General features: G+C 38.7%; 1 protein-coding gene and 1 pseudogene across 2 annotated transcripts in view; both read right to left on the bottom strand.

The window, feature by feature from the left end:
* Edil3 (EGF like repeats and discoidin domains 3) overlaps positions 1–17,311 on the bottom strand; it is a 530,137-nt gene that overhangs the window by 196,167 nt on the left and 316,659 nt on the right. For both annotated transcript variants that reach the window (XM_060377743.1, XM_060377742.1), the window contains one exon: positions 303–484. In XM_060377743.1, the coding sequence (XP_060233726.1) occupies positions 303–484 (182 nt within the window). The remainder of the gene's footprint in view (positions 1–302; positions 485–17,311) is intronic.
* On the bottom strand, positions 1,394–2,258 carry LOC110563842 (N-alpha-acetyltransferase 11-like; annotated as a pseudogene).

Below are 17,311 nucleotides of genomic sequence, written 5' to 3'. Positions count from 1 at the left end.
TTCAGCTTTTGTTGCTAAATGTTACACTTTATGAATAAGCTTATGCAAATGAGCATAAGATCTTTTTCTTCAGTATATTTTAAAACAGTGTTTGTCTAAAATACTGTCATCTCAATGTTGTTTTCACATTTTCAAACAGAGAATGTGTATGTTCCTACTATTCTTGAATTTGCTGCCTGTTTAATGCCACACTAAATCACACTTTAACCTTAAGAAAGAATGACAGCAAATTTTCCCTAATCTACTTCCGTAAATGATTATTGTTATTATTTGGGAAAGGCTTTGTCCCATCCCTTTGTTACCTGGATCCATGGCCACCTGTCATTTTCAGCAGCTGTCCAGGCATTTATAAGGCCCTTCTTATTAAGCCGGGCATAGTAGGGATACCATTTCTGGAGTCCAAAAAGAGCTCGGTGGGTAGAGGAAGCTGTGATTTGCTGATTGGATATTATCCCACCTTCAATTCCCAATGGCCCAGAGCATTCTAGAAAAAAAAATAACAATGTATTAGAAAGAATAAGCATGTCAGACTTTATGGCAACAGCATTTAAATAGCTTAATTTGTACCCACAAACAATTTCAGCCCTAATCCAAGTGATAGATCTATTACTGATTACCACATTTGCAAATAGTGCTTGGTAGCTATGACACTCTCTGCTCTCTGTGTTTTGTAAGGCGTTTTTCAAAGTTTTATCTCTTCTATATTATGATTTAGATTTGTGTGGACGTATTGTCTTAAATTGAGAGTTATATCAGCAAAAGCTACTTGTTTTAAAATGCCTATGTTTAGTTCATGTGACAGAATTAAATCCTATCTCATATTTCATATTCACAGAGAGTAGAAAGACTCAGGAGTCTTTAGTCCTTAAATATTTGTAGATATTTTTTCTTGACCAGAATGCATATGAATTTTGAATCAAAATTATTTTGATGGTAATATTTTCACTGCTACAAAGTTTTAAACTATTTTTTTCCCTTTTAAATAGTTTTATTTTCTCAGGTTAGATTGCAATTTAATTTCTGCTTCTCTTTTCCTTAAGATCTCCAAATTGTGCTTGTGTAGAAGTCCAAAGTCTAGTACCTATCACCTTCTCCCACTGGAAAAGGGAACATTCTTCTTCAAAAAGAGGGAAGGCAGGGCAGGGCAAAGGCAGTTTCCAGAGAAAACAAGGGTAAGTAACTTCCACCAGGTAAGGGCAGAGGATAAGAGAACTAACTTGATTATCTGCCTAGTCCAAGAAAGAAAACCCAGAAAAATAATGGCAAATGCTGGAAGCTGGGGATCTTCTTCAGTTATCCCCCACTTCTTGCTTGGCATTCTAGGAGGCATTTTCTAGGAGGAAACCTGCAAGATACACACAATCAGTGCAGTAGGAAACAGGATAAGGGCAGCATAGAAGCCAAGAAAGGTGCTGCCGTGGCAGTCCTCAAGCTTCCCCGGCTCCTGCACAGCAGGTCCTGTGTGCAGATGTCCCGTCATGATCACATAGGCTAGTTATGGGGAAGGTTACTGCTAAGCGTGAAGATGAGAAGGCCCTGGGGTCGCGGGGAGATGACCCCGGAGCAGGCAGTGCAGATCACATCAAGCACAGGGTTCCAAAGAAACAATGTGGTAAAATAAAGGTCTTGAATTTCTCAAGCAGGTCCAGGCGGTAGAGGGATAGTCCTGCAAGCTGTCTTAGCTGTCACTGCCGCTGTCATCTCCACCCAGGTTCTCCCGCTGACAGGCCTCTTCAGAACCAGGAACTGTGCTGCCCCGGTTCTCCTGATTCTCCCTGGAGCCCAGCACGATATAGCTGCCCTTCTTCAGCACCATGGCCGTCTCAGCTCGTCTGCCATCGTTAAGCTTTCTCCCTTGACAGGGTCTGCATCTTCTCCATCTGCATAGTACTTAGGCTCCACCTCACTACAGAAGCAGGGCTGCTCGGTTGCTCTTCCTGACATGCAGGGACACATACTTGGCACTGAAGCTCTCAATCATGGCCCCTGAGGCCTGTTCCATCAGCTTCAAGGCGCCGGTGGGAGCGTTTCACAGCCAGTGAGGAGATAGGTCCATGAGGGACATCATCAGGATCCTCTTCCATTTGGCCCAGGACCTAACCCACAATCTTCCCATCATCCTCAGCAATGTAGAAGAGTCGGGTCCAAGAGAGTGCATGATAGAAATAGTACTTCATCTGGTCGTTCTCAGGAAGACCAAGGAAGTTGCGGTGTCGCATGCTCTTCAGGTCATCTGGCCGAGCACGGCAGATGTTCATGTTGGGTGCAGATAGACCTGTCAGACTTGGGAGAACCAGAGAGGATGCCACGGAGCACGAGCCACACCAAGACCGTTTACTTTAAAACAGCTGACCTATCCAAACAGGACTCGTACAGACGGAGGAAGATCTCCCACTAGCTTTCATTTCTTTCCCGCGATGCTGTGCAGAACCTCGTCCACCTTTATGCAGGTGGGGTCCGAGTCATGTCTGAAACGAATGACGACCACACCGTCCTCCTCCAAAAGCATGGCCTGGTCTACCTGCAGCCATTGCGCTGATTTGGAAGGATGTACTACATCTTGGCCGCGAGCCCCTTAGAACTGAGCCCACGCCATGCGACCACCGAGTCCTCGTCGGAGTCCCAGCGTCTCCAGCGCCAGGATGTGCTCTCAAGCTTAAATTTTATATTCGGTCAGTTATACTTTCATAAAAAAACTCAGTACGTAAATTTGTTGAAATTTATAACAGAACAGTTACCTATGACATCTAAATACAGAGATTGTATAGTTCAATAATTTTATTAAAAGATCACATAACTATGGGTCAGCATAAAAAACATTATATTATGTGATAAATTTAAAATATCTCAGATGTTTCAAATGAAAATTTATAATTCTTAATGTACAACGTGTGCATTTAAAGTTTCAAGCATCTATCAATTTTCTACAAATATGTAACTTGAAACTTAAAAAATTCCCAATAAAATTTTTAATTGCTAAGATTAAAGCATGGATTAAGATCATATGTTCTTATATATAAAATGATAAAATGTGTTTAGTTCTTTAAATTACAAGTGAAGGTAAAATCTTGTATAGTTACACAATAAATATACATTAAGCAGTTAAGACATTTTCACTTACTTTAAATTTAATTTTAAAAGCTCAGGATAAGTAAAATAATATATTAAAAACTAGTACCTGATTTTAAAATTTAATTAACATTTTATATGTTGAGATTTTATAATGGACATTTGGATAATCAATAATAATTCTATTATGATATCTATTACAATATGTTATGTCCTGAAACTGTAAATAGAGATTATTGCCCTAAATGCCAATATATCAAATCAGCTTGATTGGTGATAACTGCCAAGATTATTTTAGGTTTTAATTAATTTAATTACTTTATTAATTATATTTAATTTATTCATTTAGTTTCTTGTTGGTCACTGCTGTTTTCGTTGACATAGCATACTTCCTTTTTCTAATCTTTGCTCAATAGATTAAACAGCCCTTTGAAAATTATCAACACTTCTCAAATGGCTTTAAAACCTTAAGAGTAGAAATATGGATAAGTAATTATTTTTATCACATTATTTCAGAAAATTTGACATTAATATAATAAAATGGCTTCTTTGTGATTAACAATTAAAAATCATACTTTTGAATTGTCATAATGAGATATTGTGTTTCTTTTCCAAGAATTTGACCTGTTTTCATTATCTGAAAGAACTGTTCAGCTCATTAAGACGTCCTTCATTGTTACAATTAAAGTATTAGGAACTGCATAATAAAGCAATATTTATATTTTGAAACAGTTAACATTGGAAACTAAAATGTTGACTCTGTAGACTTCTGTTCTCTTTCACGTTTTAAGCCTCAAGTGTTTTACAGACTGCATAAAAGCCTGGGAAATTTTCATGGTTACTTTTGGTTGGGCTATAAAAATGTCAAGATCCTGGCTTTTGCAATCACCATGAGTAGGCTGTACTTCTTTGTTTAAGGTTGAGAAACCCGGGGGACATAGATAATACCTATGTTTTTAGGGACATTCATTTGTGTATGTGAGATAATTAAGGAAAGAAGAGCCTACAAATTTGAAAGAGAGGAAGTAGGGTAACATCGGAGGGATTAGAAGGAGGAAAGGGAAATGGGAAATGATTTAATTCTATTATTTATCAAAAATAAAAGCCTTTTACTGCAGAACATTTATTTTAGGTCACTAAATAGACTGGTAGTATTGTGGAGCCTACCTGAATCAATTATCATGGCAGCCTTAGCAAGAAATGGATGGCATTTAGGAATGCACATCCAAGCCTTAGATTATATCGAATGGGGTTTTCAGCACACACAGAGAGGATTTTTTTCTACTTTTTTATACTTTCTTTTTAAATTCTTTATTAATTACACTTTATGCACTTTGTATCCCCCCCGTAGCTCCCTCCCTCCCCACTCCCAATCCCTCCTTTTGCCCCCTTCTTCACACATGCCCCTCCCCAAGGCTACTGATAGGGGAGGTCTTCTTTTCCTTCCTTCTGATCCTAGTCAATTAAGTCTCATTAGGAGTGGCTGCATTGTCTTCTTTTGTGGCCTGGTAAGGCTGCTCCCCCCTCAGAGGAAGGTGATCAAAGAGCAGGCCAATCATTTCATGTCAGAAGCAGTCCTTGATCCCATTACTATGGAACTCAATTGGACACTGAACTACCATGGGCTACATCTGTACAGGGGTTCTAGGTCATCTCCATGCATGGTACTTGGTTGAAGTATCAGTCTCAGGAATGACCCCTATGCTCAGATTTTTTGGTTCTGTTGCTCTTCTTGTGGAGTTCCTGTCCTCTCCAGATCTTACTATTTCCCACTCTTTCCTAAGATTCCCTGCACTCTGCGCAAAGGTTGGCCATAAGTCTCAGCATTTGCTTTGATTTTTCTGCTTTTGAGATGGGTTTTTGTTTGTAGCTTTGGCTGTCTTGGACTCACTTTGTAAAACAGGCTACTATTGAACTCAGAGATCTGCCTGCTTCTGTCTCCCCAAGTGCTGGGAGTACAAGAGTGCACCACAGCTCCTGTCAAGAGACTAGATATTCAGCCCTACTATTCAATTGATGCTTTTAGTTGTTATCTGAAACTACCCACATGTGTTTACTAGGAAATACACCAGGAAATATTCTCTATGAACTTTTGTGTTGTCATAAGTAAAATATAAATGAATGGTTTTCACTTTGTTGCTATCTTTTTGGCTAATTTCTCTGTCTACAGTATGAAGAAGTTAAAGTAGATTAAGTTAAGGGTGGACCACACCACAGGTTTTACCACATAAGCTGTGAAGATTTTACATGTGTGCCAAGGAAATCTACTCATTATATGCATTCCTCATTTAAGCTTCATAAAACACAGGTTCTGAAGTTCCATGGACTCTGTGTTGTCCAGTCTCAACCAGGAACTGACATATGTAGTGGAATTACGACTCTGTGTTTTGGATGCTAAAGGTTTGTGAAATTGAAGGCAAATTTCTGTTAAGTGCCTTCACTGGTTTCCTTTTAGCATAATGGTAAGCAATCATATGAACAACTGGGCATTCCAGTAATTTGTCTGTGAAATTTTATGCTCATAAAACCATCAACAAAAGTCTGCAAGGGTAGAAGTTATGGTAATAAGAAACTTTCTGGGCCTGAGAACAACTGTGCTGGCCTAGTATGAAGAAAGCTGGAGTTCTCTTCCCCAGTACCACATAAACACTCTGCAGTGATACATTTACCCAGTGTAAAGAGGTAGAGAAACAAAGTTCCAAAGCTCAAGGGTTTATTTGTTTACACAGGTTTATTGTATGTCTTCATTTTTGGGTGCACACCAGAAAAGGCATCAGATTCCATGGGTCATCAGATCCTGCAGTGATTGTGAATTGCCACATGAGTGTTGGGAATTGAACTCAGAACCTCTGGAAGAGCGGCCAGTGCTCTTAACCTCTGAGCCATCTCTCCAGACTCAAGTTCAAGGTTTTGTTTTATCTATTTATCTATCTATCTATCTATCTATCTATCTATCTATCTATCTATCTATCTATCTATGTGTCAAGACATATAGTGAGTTCTAGGTCCCCCTGGCATATGTGATATCCTGCCTCCTACAATCAAACAAAACATGAAAAATATTCCTTTTTCACACTGGAAATGGTCTGCAGAAATCAGCCGCAGATGAAAGGCTCCTGGGACACCTAGCATATGGAAGCAAGGAGGCGCCAAGTGAAGCCAGTAGAGTCCAGAGTGGTAACTGAATGACTTGGACCACACACACACACACACACACACACACACACACACACACACACAGATGCACTTACACATGCATGTGTATGTATGTGTGTGTGGACATATTTAAATTTAGTGTATTATAAGACTCCTAACCTATGTCAAACTCTTACGAGTCACACACAGTAATTTGCTTGACAACAAAAATGAAAAAAAGGACTTTTCTATTAAGTATTTTTAATGAGGAATGTCAGTTTTATGCTGTCAAGTTTATTAACATTTCTTTTCCAGTCCATATTACTGCTTTTCTTCAATCTTTTACAACTTCTATGTATCTATATATTCAACTTACATATATCAGAAAAGCCCAACACCATAAACTGAATTGTAATTGTTAAGAATTGCTCAGTGAAACCTGGGTCAGAAAGGTAACCTCTTATCTTCTACAGATTAGTTGTCCTTGATGATGTTTTCTTAAATTTTTTTACAAAATATTTTATTTTTATGTATATGCTATTTTGCCTGTGTATAAACCATGTATTTAAACCAGTATGCCTGGTGCCCACAGAAGCCAGAAGAAGGCGTGGGTCTCCTGGAACTGGAGTTATGGATTGTTTTGAGCTACCGTGTAGGTACTAGGAATAGAAGCTGGGTCCTCTTTAAGAACAACCTGTGTTCTGAACTGCTGAGCCATTTCTTCAATCCTCATGTTATTGTTTTTACTTGTGCTTATGACAACACTCAATTTATCAGTTATCAGGGCACTAAAAGTAAAATGTGCCTCTTATTTGTAAGTAAAGAACACTGTTATATAAGATCCTTGAAATTCCTTCTTTTACTGGACCCTGGCTGAGGTAATTCTGGCCTTCTAACCCTTTTTGAATAGAACCAGAACTCTCACTACTACATTTTATAGTGTCACAATGCTTTACACACTTCAAGTGCTCAATAAGTAGGTGCTGCACATAGCTACTGAAGCTTTTTTTTTTTTTTTTGTAAACAGGAAACTGATGAGTAAATTCAAACCTTATGTTTATCCCACAAGGACACATTGTCATAATAGCAGCTTCCTTTGATAATGAAGGGATCGCAAATAAATGGATGTCATCATCATAAAAGGTTCAGAATCTAATTTTCTTTAGACTGTGCTGTATTCTTCCCCACTGCCTTATTAAATGCAACAATATAATAATAAAGGGAGATGTTACAATTCAAAATGCAAGTGTTTATAGACCTAAGATCAAGTGACCTCAAGCAATTCAAAGTAAGATACCTAAAATAAATACGTTGTGGGTATGCATTTTCGTCCCTATTAGTAAATAAGAAAGAAATATACAGTAGTAATTCATAAATAGTTCATAGGATGAGAACTATGTGATCAAAGATTACATTACTCTGCAGAGCATTTGCAAATGATTTTCAGTGTAATACTTTAGAGAAGAAAAAAGGTATCATACAATTTCATAACTGGGGAAACATGGAAACAGAGATTAATCCTATAAAAATATATGTAGAAGGCAGAGTGACTCTTCAAAGGTTGCATATGGTCCTTTTGTTGTTACTTTATTTGGGGAAACCTCTTTTCCCAAGAAGAGGATAGCAGAAAGAACATCAACAGAATACAAGGAATATTGCAAGGGCCTGCAGGATATGAAAGTGTTCCCAAAATGAGATGTACTGAAACAGTGAATGGAAGAGAATGCCAGCGAGGTACAGAAGTGAAGGCTGAAGGTAGTGAATGGCTATCGGAGACAACTGGGAGCTGCATTCCCTAAGGCTCTGAAGTGTTAACTGGAGACTGTCAGTGGCTCACAACCTGCTTACTTAGTGTGAGTAAGTTTGATGGTTGGTTCTAATGCCAACACAACTTAAAATGACCTAAGTAGAGCATCTCAACTGAAGAAGAGTTGACCCACAGAGAACCACTCCAAATGCAATTTGCATCTTCAGCCAAGTCAGTTTAACTTGATGCTATGGTTTCTGATACATTTTTTTTCTCTAATACAGATGGAGAATTCCAGGTTTCTATTGACAACAAAGCACCAGCAGCTGTCCAGGAAGCTCCATGGTTTCAACACAAGATTGGGACTGTTAAGGCATCCAGCCTTAGGAACTGAGCAACTATGGGATTTTCAGCCTCTTAACTATGAGACAATTATTGTTACTCTTTCACATACATATTAATTCATTCTATCAGTTCTGTTCTTCTAGAGAAACCTCACAAATTTTTCATAGACCAGTTCAAGTTTGACTAATTAACTGAACTCTTTTTTAAATTTATTTCATATGTATTACAATTTATTTACTTTGTATCCCAGATGTAGCACCCTCCTTCGCCCCCTCCCAATCCCATGTTCCTTCCCTCATATCCACACATGCCCCTCTGCCAACCCACTGATAGGGGAGTTTCTCCTCTTCTTCCATCTGACCCTAGCCTATCAGGTCTCATCAGGACTGGCAGCATTATCTTCCTCTGTGGCCTGGTAAGGCTGCACCTTTCCTGGCACCCTCAGGAGAAGGTGATCAAAGAGCCAAGTACCGAGTTTATGTCAGAGATCATCCTTGTTCCCCTTGCTAGGAACCCACTTGGAGACTGAGCTACTATGAGCTACATCTGTACAGAGGTTCTAGGTTATCTCCATGCATGGTCCTTGGTTGGAGTATCAGTCTCAGGAAAGACCCTGGGCCCAGAATTTTTTGGTTCTGTTACTCTCTTTTTGGAGCTCCTGTCCCCTCCAGGTCTTTATATCCTCCACTTCTCTGCACTTTGATTCTCTGCACTTTGCCCAAAGTTTGGCTATTATTATATGCTTATCTGTTAAAATCCATCTACCCTTCAGTCATTGGATTAGCTTTTAAAATATACATCCATTTAAAGTTTGGTAAAAATTAGGCACATTTCTAGGTAGTGTCCATACGCAAAGTATGAAAAAAAAAACTTTGTTCTCAAAGAATTAATATTTTTGTGCACTATGAACTATAAGCAAATAAGTGACAAGAAAACACCACAACTTAGAAAGTAATATGAGAAATTAAAGAATTATAAAGAAGTATGACTCCTCTTGACAATGAAATAGATTGTTAAAGGTGGACTTTCTGGAAGGTGCCTCTAAATACAATGACTGAAAGAGAAGGAAGAACAAGGTACTAAGTTACCTTAACAAGCAGAGATATAGCCATATTATCAAGGATAAACATACTAAAAATCTACAGACCTAAAGAAGCTCAACAACAAAGAGGATCCTCGGTAAGATTTATAATTTTTATTGAGAAAGGAGAACAGGGTTGAACTGGAAGTGATAGAAGAGAGGAAACAGGACTGGAGTCTACCAGAGATGTCCTCTAAAAGACTTCAACCAGCCGAGGTTCAAAGCAGTTGCAGAGACTCACAGCCAAACTTTGGACAGAGCACAGGGAGTCTTGTGGAAGAAGAGGGATATAAAAGGACTTGGAGAAGACAGGAGCCCCACAAGAAGACCAACAACCACCCCCTATAAAAAAAGCAGGGGGGCTTGAGAGACTGATGCATCAACCAAAGACCATACATAGAGTGGACTTAGATCCCATACTCAGATGTTGCCCATAGACAGCTCAGTCTCCATGTGGGTTCCATAGCAGGAGGAGAAGAGACAGTCTCTAACATGAACCTCAGTTGCCTGCTCCTTGATCACTCTTCCCTGGTGGGGTGACCTAGCCAGCCCACAGAGGAAGAGGATCCAGACAGTACTGATAGGACCTGATGGGCTAGAGGAGAAAGACTTCCACTATCAGTGGACTAGGGAAGAGGGAAAGAGGAGGGAGGGTTGGACAAAAAGGAGAAGAGGGAAGGAGCTACAACTGTTATACAAAGGGAATAAATTGTAAATAATAATTAATCCTAATAAGAAGAACAAGAAAAAAGTTACAGTCCTTGTTTTCTCGGAAGAACACGGTTCCAGCAAGGACATCGAAAGTAGCATTTCACATGCTATGGAGAATGTTGTTGTGCTGAATGAAAAGAATTGCTTGAGGAGGAATCATAGCCTAACATTGGGTTTAAGGGAGGAATTTCTGGAAAATAATAGGAACTAGATAGAGGAGAAGAGAAGGAGATAGGTTTCATGATGAGGAAAATAGAAGGAACTTGGCACCACAAAAGCAGCACAAATTTGCAGGATGGATGTGGTTAAGAGCTGGTGGGAGGAAGTAGAGATCCAATAAAAGATTCTGATGAGGACTTTGTTTGTATCCATGATAGAGTTCTGAAATATCCTAAGTGTATCCATATTCTCATTAAATGTATATCATTCTCACCTCTAGATAAGGATACAGTTACTATGGATGAGAGAATTATAACCAAAGAAAAATAGTAATTGTCCCGGTGGAAAAAAAATCCATATCTAAAATAAGGTTTGCAAAGAGAAAGAGCTAAATAATGTTCAAAAGTAAAATTTGGTAGAACTAGTAATGATTTGTGATACAATAGAGGAGGAGGGAACAAGACATCTTACTCTCAAAGGTCATGAAAAGCAAAGGTAGTTCTGTCTTTAATTGATAGGAACACGTGTTGTGCTTAACATATAAAATCATTGAACCAATACCTCTCAAGGAATTGATTAAAACTCTTAACTGCTGCTGGAATGTACAGGCTTTGTCTCATCCGCATACCCCACTGACACTAATTCTCTCATCACCAGCATTCAGGGACATTATTGAAAGGGAAAACCTATTTTGATACTCAAGCATGTTCCTCATGCCGACAAGCCTTTACTGTGTCTGCATATCCACAGCACAATAAGTGGGAGTGTGGCTTTCCAAGTAGGGATTGTATTTCTTAGCATATCTAGCCATAAACTTCAATTTTAGCATGATTTTCAAAAATATGTTTAGAAGTAACTTATTTTTTAAAAACAGACAAAAATTAAGCAACTAATGGGAATGTAAACTTGTACAACCACTTTGGAAATCAATCTAGTGCTTTCTCAAAATCCAGCTATACCACTCCTAGACATATATCCAAAATAGGCTCAAGTATACAGCAAGGACATTTGCTCAGCCATGTTCTTAGCAGCTGTATTCGTAATAGCCAGAATCTGGAAACAACCCAGATGTTCCTCAGTTGAGGAATGGATACAGATATTGTGGTACTTTTACACAATGGAATACTACTCAGCAATTAAAAACAAGGAAATCATGAAATTTGTAGGCAAATGGTAGGAACTAGAAAAGATGATCCTGAGTGAGGTATCCCAGAAACAGAAAGACACACATGGTATATACTCACTTGTAAATGGATGTTAGACATATAATATAGGATAAACATACTAAAATCTGTACACCTAAAGAAGCCAAGCAAGAAGAACCCTGTATAAGATGCTCAATCTTCATTCAGAAAAGCAAACAAGAAGACATCAGAAGAGGGAGAAAACAGGGAACAGGACAGAAGCCTACCACAGTGGGCCTCTGGAGGACTCTACCCAGCAGGGCATCAAAGGAGATGGTGAGACTCATAGCCAAACTTTGGGCAGAGTGCAGGGAATCTTTTGAAACAAGGGGGAGATAGAAAGACCTGGAGGGGACAGGAGCTCCACAAAGAGAGCAACAGAACCAAAAAGTCTGGGCACAGGGTCTTTTCTGAGACTGATACTCCAACCAAGGACCATTCATGGAGATAATCTACAACCCCTGCACAGATGTAGCCCATGGCAGCTCAGTCTCCAAGTGGTTACCCTAGTAAGGGGAACAGGGACAGCCTCTGACATGAACTCAGCAGCTGGTTCTTAGATCACCTCTCCCTGAGGGGGGAGCAGCCTTACCAGGCTACAGAGGAAAACAATGCTGCCAGTCCTGATGAGACCTGATAGGCTAGGGTCAGAGAGAAGGGGAGGAGGACTTTCTCTATCAGTGGACTTGGGAAGGGGCACGGGAAGAGATGAGAGAGGGAAGGTGGGATTTAGAGGGGACTAGGGAGGGTGCTACAGCTGGGATACAAAGTGAATACATTGTAATAAATAAAAAAGAAATAGAGAAAAAACACAAATTATATGAGTCAAATAATTTTAATTGTGTAAAATAAAATCATTTTCACATGCACATATATACATAGTAGAAAGTTCAGATGCATCGTTTAAAAATTCTTTATATTCTTAGTGAGGAGGAAGAGCTTAAATGAGACTATAGTGGGAGGATCTCTTTTCCAAAAAGCTGACACAGAGCAGTGCAAAGTGTTCCTGAAATACCCCATCATTACCTCTACAGTAGGTGCAGAGCAGTGTGATCCGAGCTGAATTCTGCAGTTAAACGTAGGCTCTAGTAGTCCATCTTTTCTGGATGTGAGGTTCTGTTTTTACACCTTTGTTCTGTGCTTGCTTTTGTCAGAGATAACAAGGTGCCTAAATTAATGACCTCATTCAACAGTGAAGACTCTGCCCTGCACTCCTGGTTGTCTGAATGGACTGGAAATGCCTCCTAACCCCAAGGCCTACCATTTCAGATTAACACTGAGCAACAAAATGATGTCACGTGGCAGGTTGAACAGGAGCAGCTGGGCCAGCTTGGGCCAAGGCTACAGGAGGCTCTCCAGAGTGATGTCCAGTGTGAGAAGAATTGCTTCAGAGTGAAGTCCCTCTCCCTCGGCAAACTTGTTCTCTGGAGTGTGGCAAAGCGTGGCATCTGCATTTTATTGATCTCACTGCTGACAAGTAAGCAGTGCCTCAAGATGTCTCACATCTTGCTTCTCCGTGTGCTGATTAAGCCTTTCAAATCAGTGAGATGCATGACTGAATTGTAACAGGGATGCACTGCTTTCATTTGCTCTATCTCAGTATTCAGGCGTCTTTAGAATGAAAGGATTTCAAATTAAAACCTTGTAAGAAACAAATCTCTTTTAAACATCTCCAGTCCTTTTCCTCTGGGCATCTCATTGTCTCATAAAAGCAAGTCCTCTGCTGTGCTTAGCATAGCATGGTAATTGTGCTGAGCATAAGGACTGGAAAATAGATTGCTGCTGACCTCCAGTTCTGCAGAAATTAATGCTGATTCAAATGGAAGCTTCCTGTTGTGCCACTTGTACCATAGCTTTCACTTATTCCTACAGTTTGTTTTATGTTACTTGTCTTGAGAGCTGGTCCTCACCTGCTAAGAAGGCGTCCGGACTGTTTTTCTTCCACTACGGTCAGGCGGTTTAAAAGGAACTCAAAAGCTGCATTTTCTGATGACACTTGATACCTAATCTGATATTTCTCAAGGTTATCGTTTTCCAAGTTTTAGGAAGTATTATCAGCAGAAAAGGGCAAGCGATGGAGGGAAGACATGAAGTTAGAAAAAGCCTCAGGGCATCTGCACCAACACTTTAATTTGGCTGCAGCATGCACAAGAGTTGAAAATGACTCCCAGAACATGAAGTGGGACTGTGAAGGTACAGTCTGTCCTGTCCCCACCAATCACCAGTTCCTATGGTCCTTTCCTGTTTGTCTCCTGTTTGAAACCCTCAGAATAGTCAGCCTAAAAGAAGCTAAAGTGAAAGGTCCATCTTGTAATATATGTTTTCCTCTACAACCAAGAATTGCTCGGCACCAGTGCATAAACCACAGAGCCAGACTTAGGCAACTCACAATGTCATCCCCCTCCATTTTTTTTAATTGAGATTATTTGTGTCAGGTGGATTGCTTAGTTCAGAAGTCTGTGGGTTTTTTTTCATTATCAGGAATGCTGTGGTTCTATGATATGGGGCATAAGAGCTACACCCCCAATTTTATTAGGAGTTGTGCATTATTATTGCCACATATTAGAAAGACCAAAGGAACCAGTAGTTCTGTGCTAGGGGAACAACTATTTATGTGTATATATTTTTTCTATGAGTTCCTAAGCTTCTCAAATATAGAAGCCATGCCTCTTTATGACAGATATTTCTGAAACACTTAGCACAATGCCTTACAAATTTGCATCTCTCAGTTTTGAGACCTAATGTTAAAAAAAGAAAAGGAAAGAAAACCAGGGCCTTTGGATCGATAACTTTTTTTGAAATTGAATATTCTGAATATAGATATCACCCTAAGGATTCATGAGATGGAGTGTTTGACAAAATTTTAAAAAGAAAAATAGCTTTTTCTTCCTTCTGCTGCAAGAGAACATACAAGAATAAACTGTTGGAGGTAGATGAAATGTCAAATTTAAATGAAACCTGCATAATATTATAGATTCAATTATCAGCCATCTAGCTACTTTTCCTGTAAAGTGAGGATATGCTTTTCTCACCTGCCTTACCTCAAGCCAATTACGATTATATTATTAGTTTCAGTTAATTGGTGTAATTCAGGAAAATGTTAAGTCTATGAATAAATCAAATAACAGGAAATTGTCCCTTAATATTCCTCAAAGCTAAATTACATATCTGTTTATGAGGCATGCTGGGTGTTATTTAAGTAGAGAGTACATATAGGGTGCCTAGTAGTCAAAGCACAACATTTTAATAGTGACAATTTACAACTCTGTGACCAGTCTAATGCTAACTATCCCATCACTGCACAGACTGCTGTAGAAATACAGCAAGGAGTGTTTTAGTTTGCTTCTGGTGCTCTTAAAACAGAAGTGTCATATGGGCTCCACAAGTGCTAAAACCAACTTGGCAGCTACACCAGGTTTTAGTAACTTGTATTCAGGACGTCAGTCGAAATGGGAGGGAATGGGGGAGTGGGCTACAGCTGAGATACAAAGTGAACAAAGTATAATTAATACAAGAAAATAAAAATTTAATTTAAAAAAAGTGTATTATTGCATCTTTCCCCAGTTATGGAGGTGGCAGCATGGCACAGTCAAACAAGTGTCAGAACAGTCAAACTCCTGCAGTAAAATAACCCTAAAAATGTATACTTATTATGACTTACTTGCGAAACACACATCTGCACAGTACAGAGTCAACAACTGATACAGGGACAAAATAAGATGCTAAGGGGACTTAGTTGTTATACAGCATGAATGGACAATGGAAATGCTCAACCTATGGTGAGGTCACATTTACATGCTTTCATTAATTTATTTATATAGCTTAAATGATTTTTCCAGATGTATATATGGACAAGTTTTCCAAGTGTTTCCTCTAACACTTGGTTATAAAGAAATATTATTGGCAAACAAAGCAATGATTTTTAGTTCTGAGGTAAATCACACACTATATCTATTCTGAACAGTATGTTTATACCTTCCTTTATAGTGGATATGATCTCACGTCACATGTGATGTAAATGCAAGGGGTCAAACGAGCTGTTGCAGATAACACGGTGCAGCACAGCGAGCTTTCAGTTTACTGTGGACATCATGGGGCAAAGTCTAAAAGAACAACAGTCTGAGCACGTGCAGATAACGTTCCACTCATTTGGATTCTAGAGACAACTCTTCCATGCATTCTATCTTAAAACATAAAGAAATGTTTGCTTGATTGAAATGAGAAAAATGTTATCTCTGCAGCTTAGAGAACTCTCGGGGCTGATGCAGGTAACTGAACAGATCTGCACTAAGGGAGCTTCTCCCCAAGGCCTTCTGCGAGGAAAGCACATGTGCGCTGGAAGTACAAGCTTCTTTCAGATGTCAGCCTGTAAGTTAAAGTCCCGGTTTTTCTCTTTTGTTTCTAAGTATAAATATGCAAACACCCACCTACATACATGTATAGCCAGGTTTTCCAGCATGCAGCTGAGACAAAGGATGGATTTTTGTACACTCTCTATCTGCAAATTGAGCTTCCCCACAGCAGACAGTACCAATAAGGTTTTACATATTGAATTTACATTGGGTTCAGTAGTTCTGAAGGGGATAATTCAATAAGGAATTTTGAGCATATTAAATGTAAAACGACTAAAACACAGAACGCATTACTAGTTCTATGAGAAGAACATTCTAGGGGAATTTGATGGAGTTAACAGTTTTATTACGAGATTTTAGAGCCGAGGCTATCTTCTCTCATTCAACAGAGATTCACACTGGAGCTGTTTGACAAGGGGATGGATAGAAAATAGTCTTGTGAAACAGAAATTCTGACCTCTGCTTCTTTTCATGTTTATTATTTGTAATATTAAAACAGACCATGATGTTATGTAGTGTCCTTGTTAAACACTTTGTCGGGCACATTATTGGAAGGAGGAATCACCAGTAATGCCTATATGTCAGTTTATAGGCACACATTTCAAGTCTTAAATACAGATTTAAATCTTCAGTTGATCAAATAAAATTGAGCATTAAATATGTTCAGCAAAATGTCCATATGGAATAAATCGCTACTTCTTTAAATTCCAGCACAGACAGTACTGTTATATAAATCAATCTAATTAATAAGCAGGTAAATGTTCTATATAGCATATGCATATTGCACTTATAAAATGCTGTCCTTTTCCTGTTTTATAATTTCTTTTGCTTGTTTTTTTGAGAGACTTTTTAAAATTGTTGTCTAGATTAAGTTTCAATAGCAGATCCTGTGACCTCAGCCTCGGGAATTGCAGGAAACCATACCTGGAGTTCAATGCCTCTAAAGAATAATGAAATCATGTGTCTTTCTCTGTGGAATTACCAGAAAAGAGTATTTTATCTAGAAGCTTGCATGTTGCTATAACAAACCAGGAGCCCGGAAGTACCATCAGGACACAAACTTATGATTAATCAGACAGGCAACAAGCATTATCATTTTCACTTCTAGGAAATCCTGAACAAAGAGGAAAGTGATTTGTTATTCTCTTTTATTTTTTAAGTAAAACGTGTAAAAAGTGGTAACGATGGTTTTTCTACCTCAGTCATCATATGACCTAGTCACTACTTTTAATACAAAAGAAGGATAAACAGCACAAAATATACAGAGAGCTTAATAGCTTCTTCAACTTCTAATTCCTCTGTAGCTATAGGAAAGATAGTCAACTCTGTGAATTATAAAGTGTGCTGACAGTGTGGGAGTTGTACTAAAATATCCTTCTATAAATTTATCATATCAGTTAAACTGAAACTGTAATGAAAAAAATTAAAATAGAAACATTCATTTTGATTCTAGAGATTTTTAAAGTGTGTAATTATATCATAAACCATTTTAGGAAAAGAAAATCAAACAATTAACTATAATTTAACT

This window comes from Meriones unguiculatus, chromosome 2, assembly GCF_030254825.1.
Source record: "Meriones unguiculatus strain TT.TT164.6M chromosome 2, Bangor_MerUng_6.1, whole genome shotgun sequence".
NCBI classification, from domain to species: Eukaryota; Metazoa; Chordata; class Mammalia; order Rodentia; family Muridae; genus Meriones; species Meriones unguiculatus.
The sequence above is the reverse complement of the archived record's forward strand: the minus strand, read 5'-3'. Positions and strand labels throughout refer to the sequence as shown.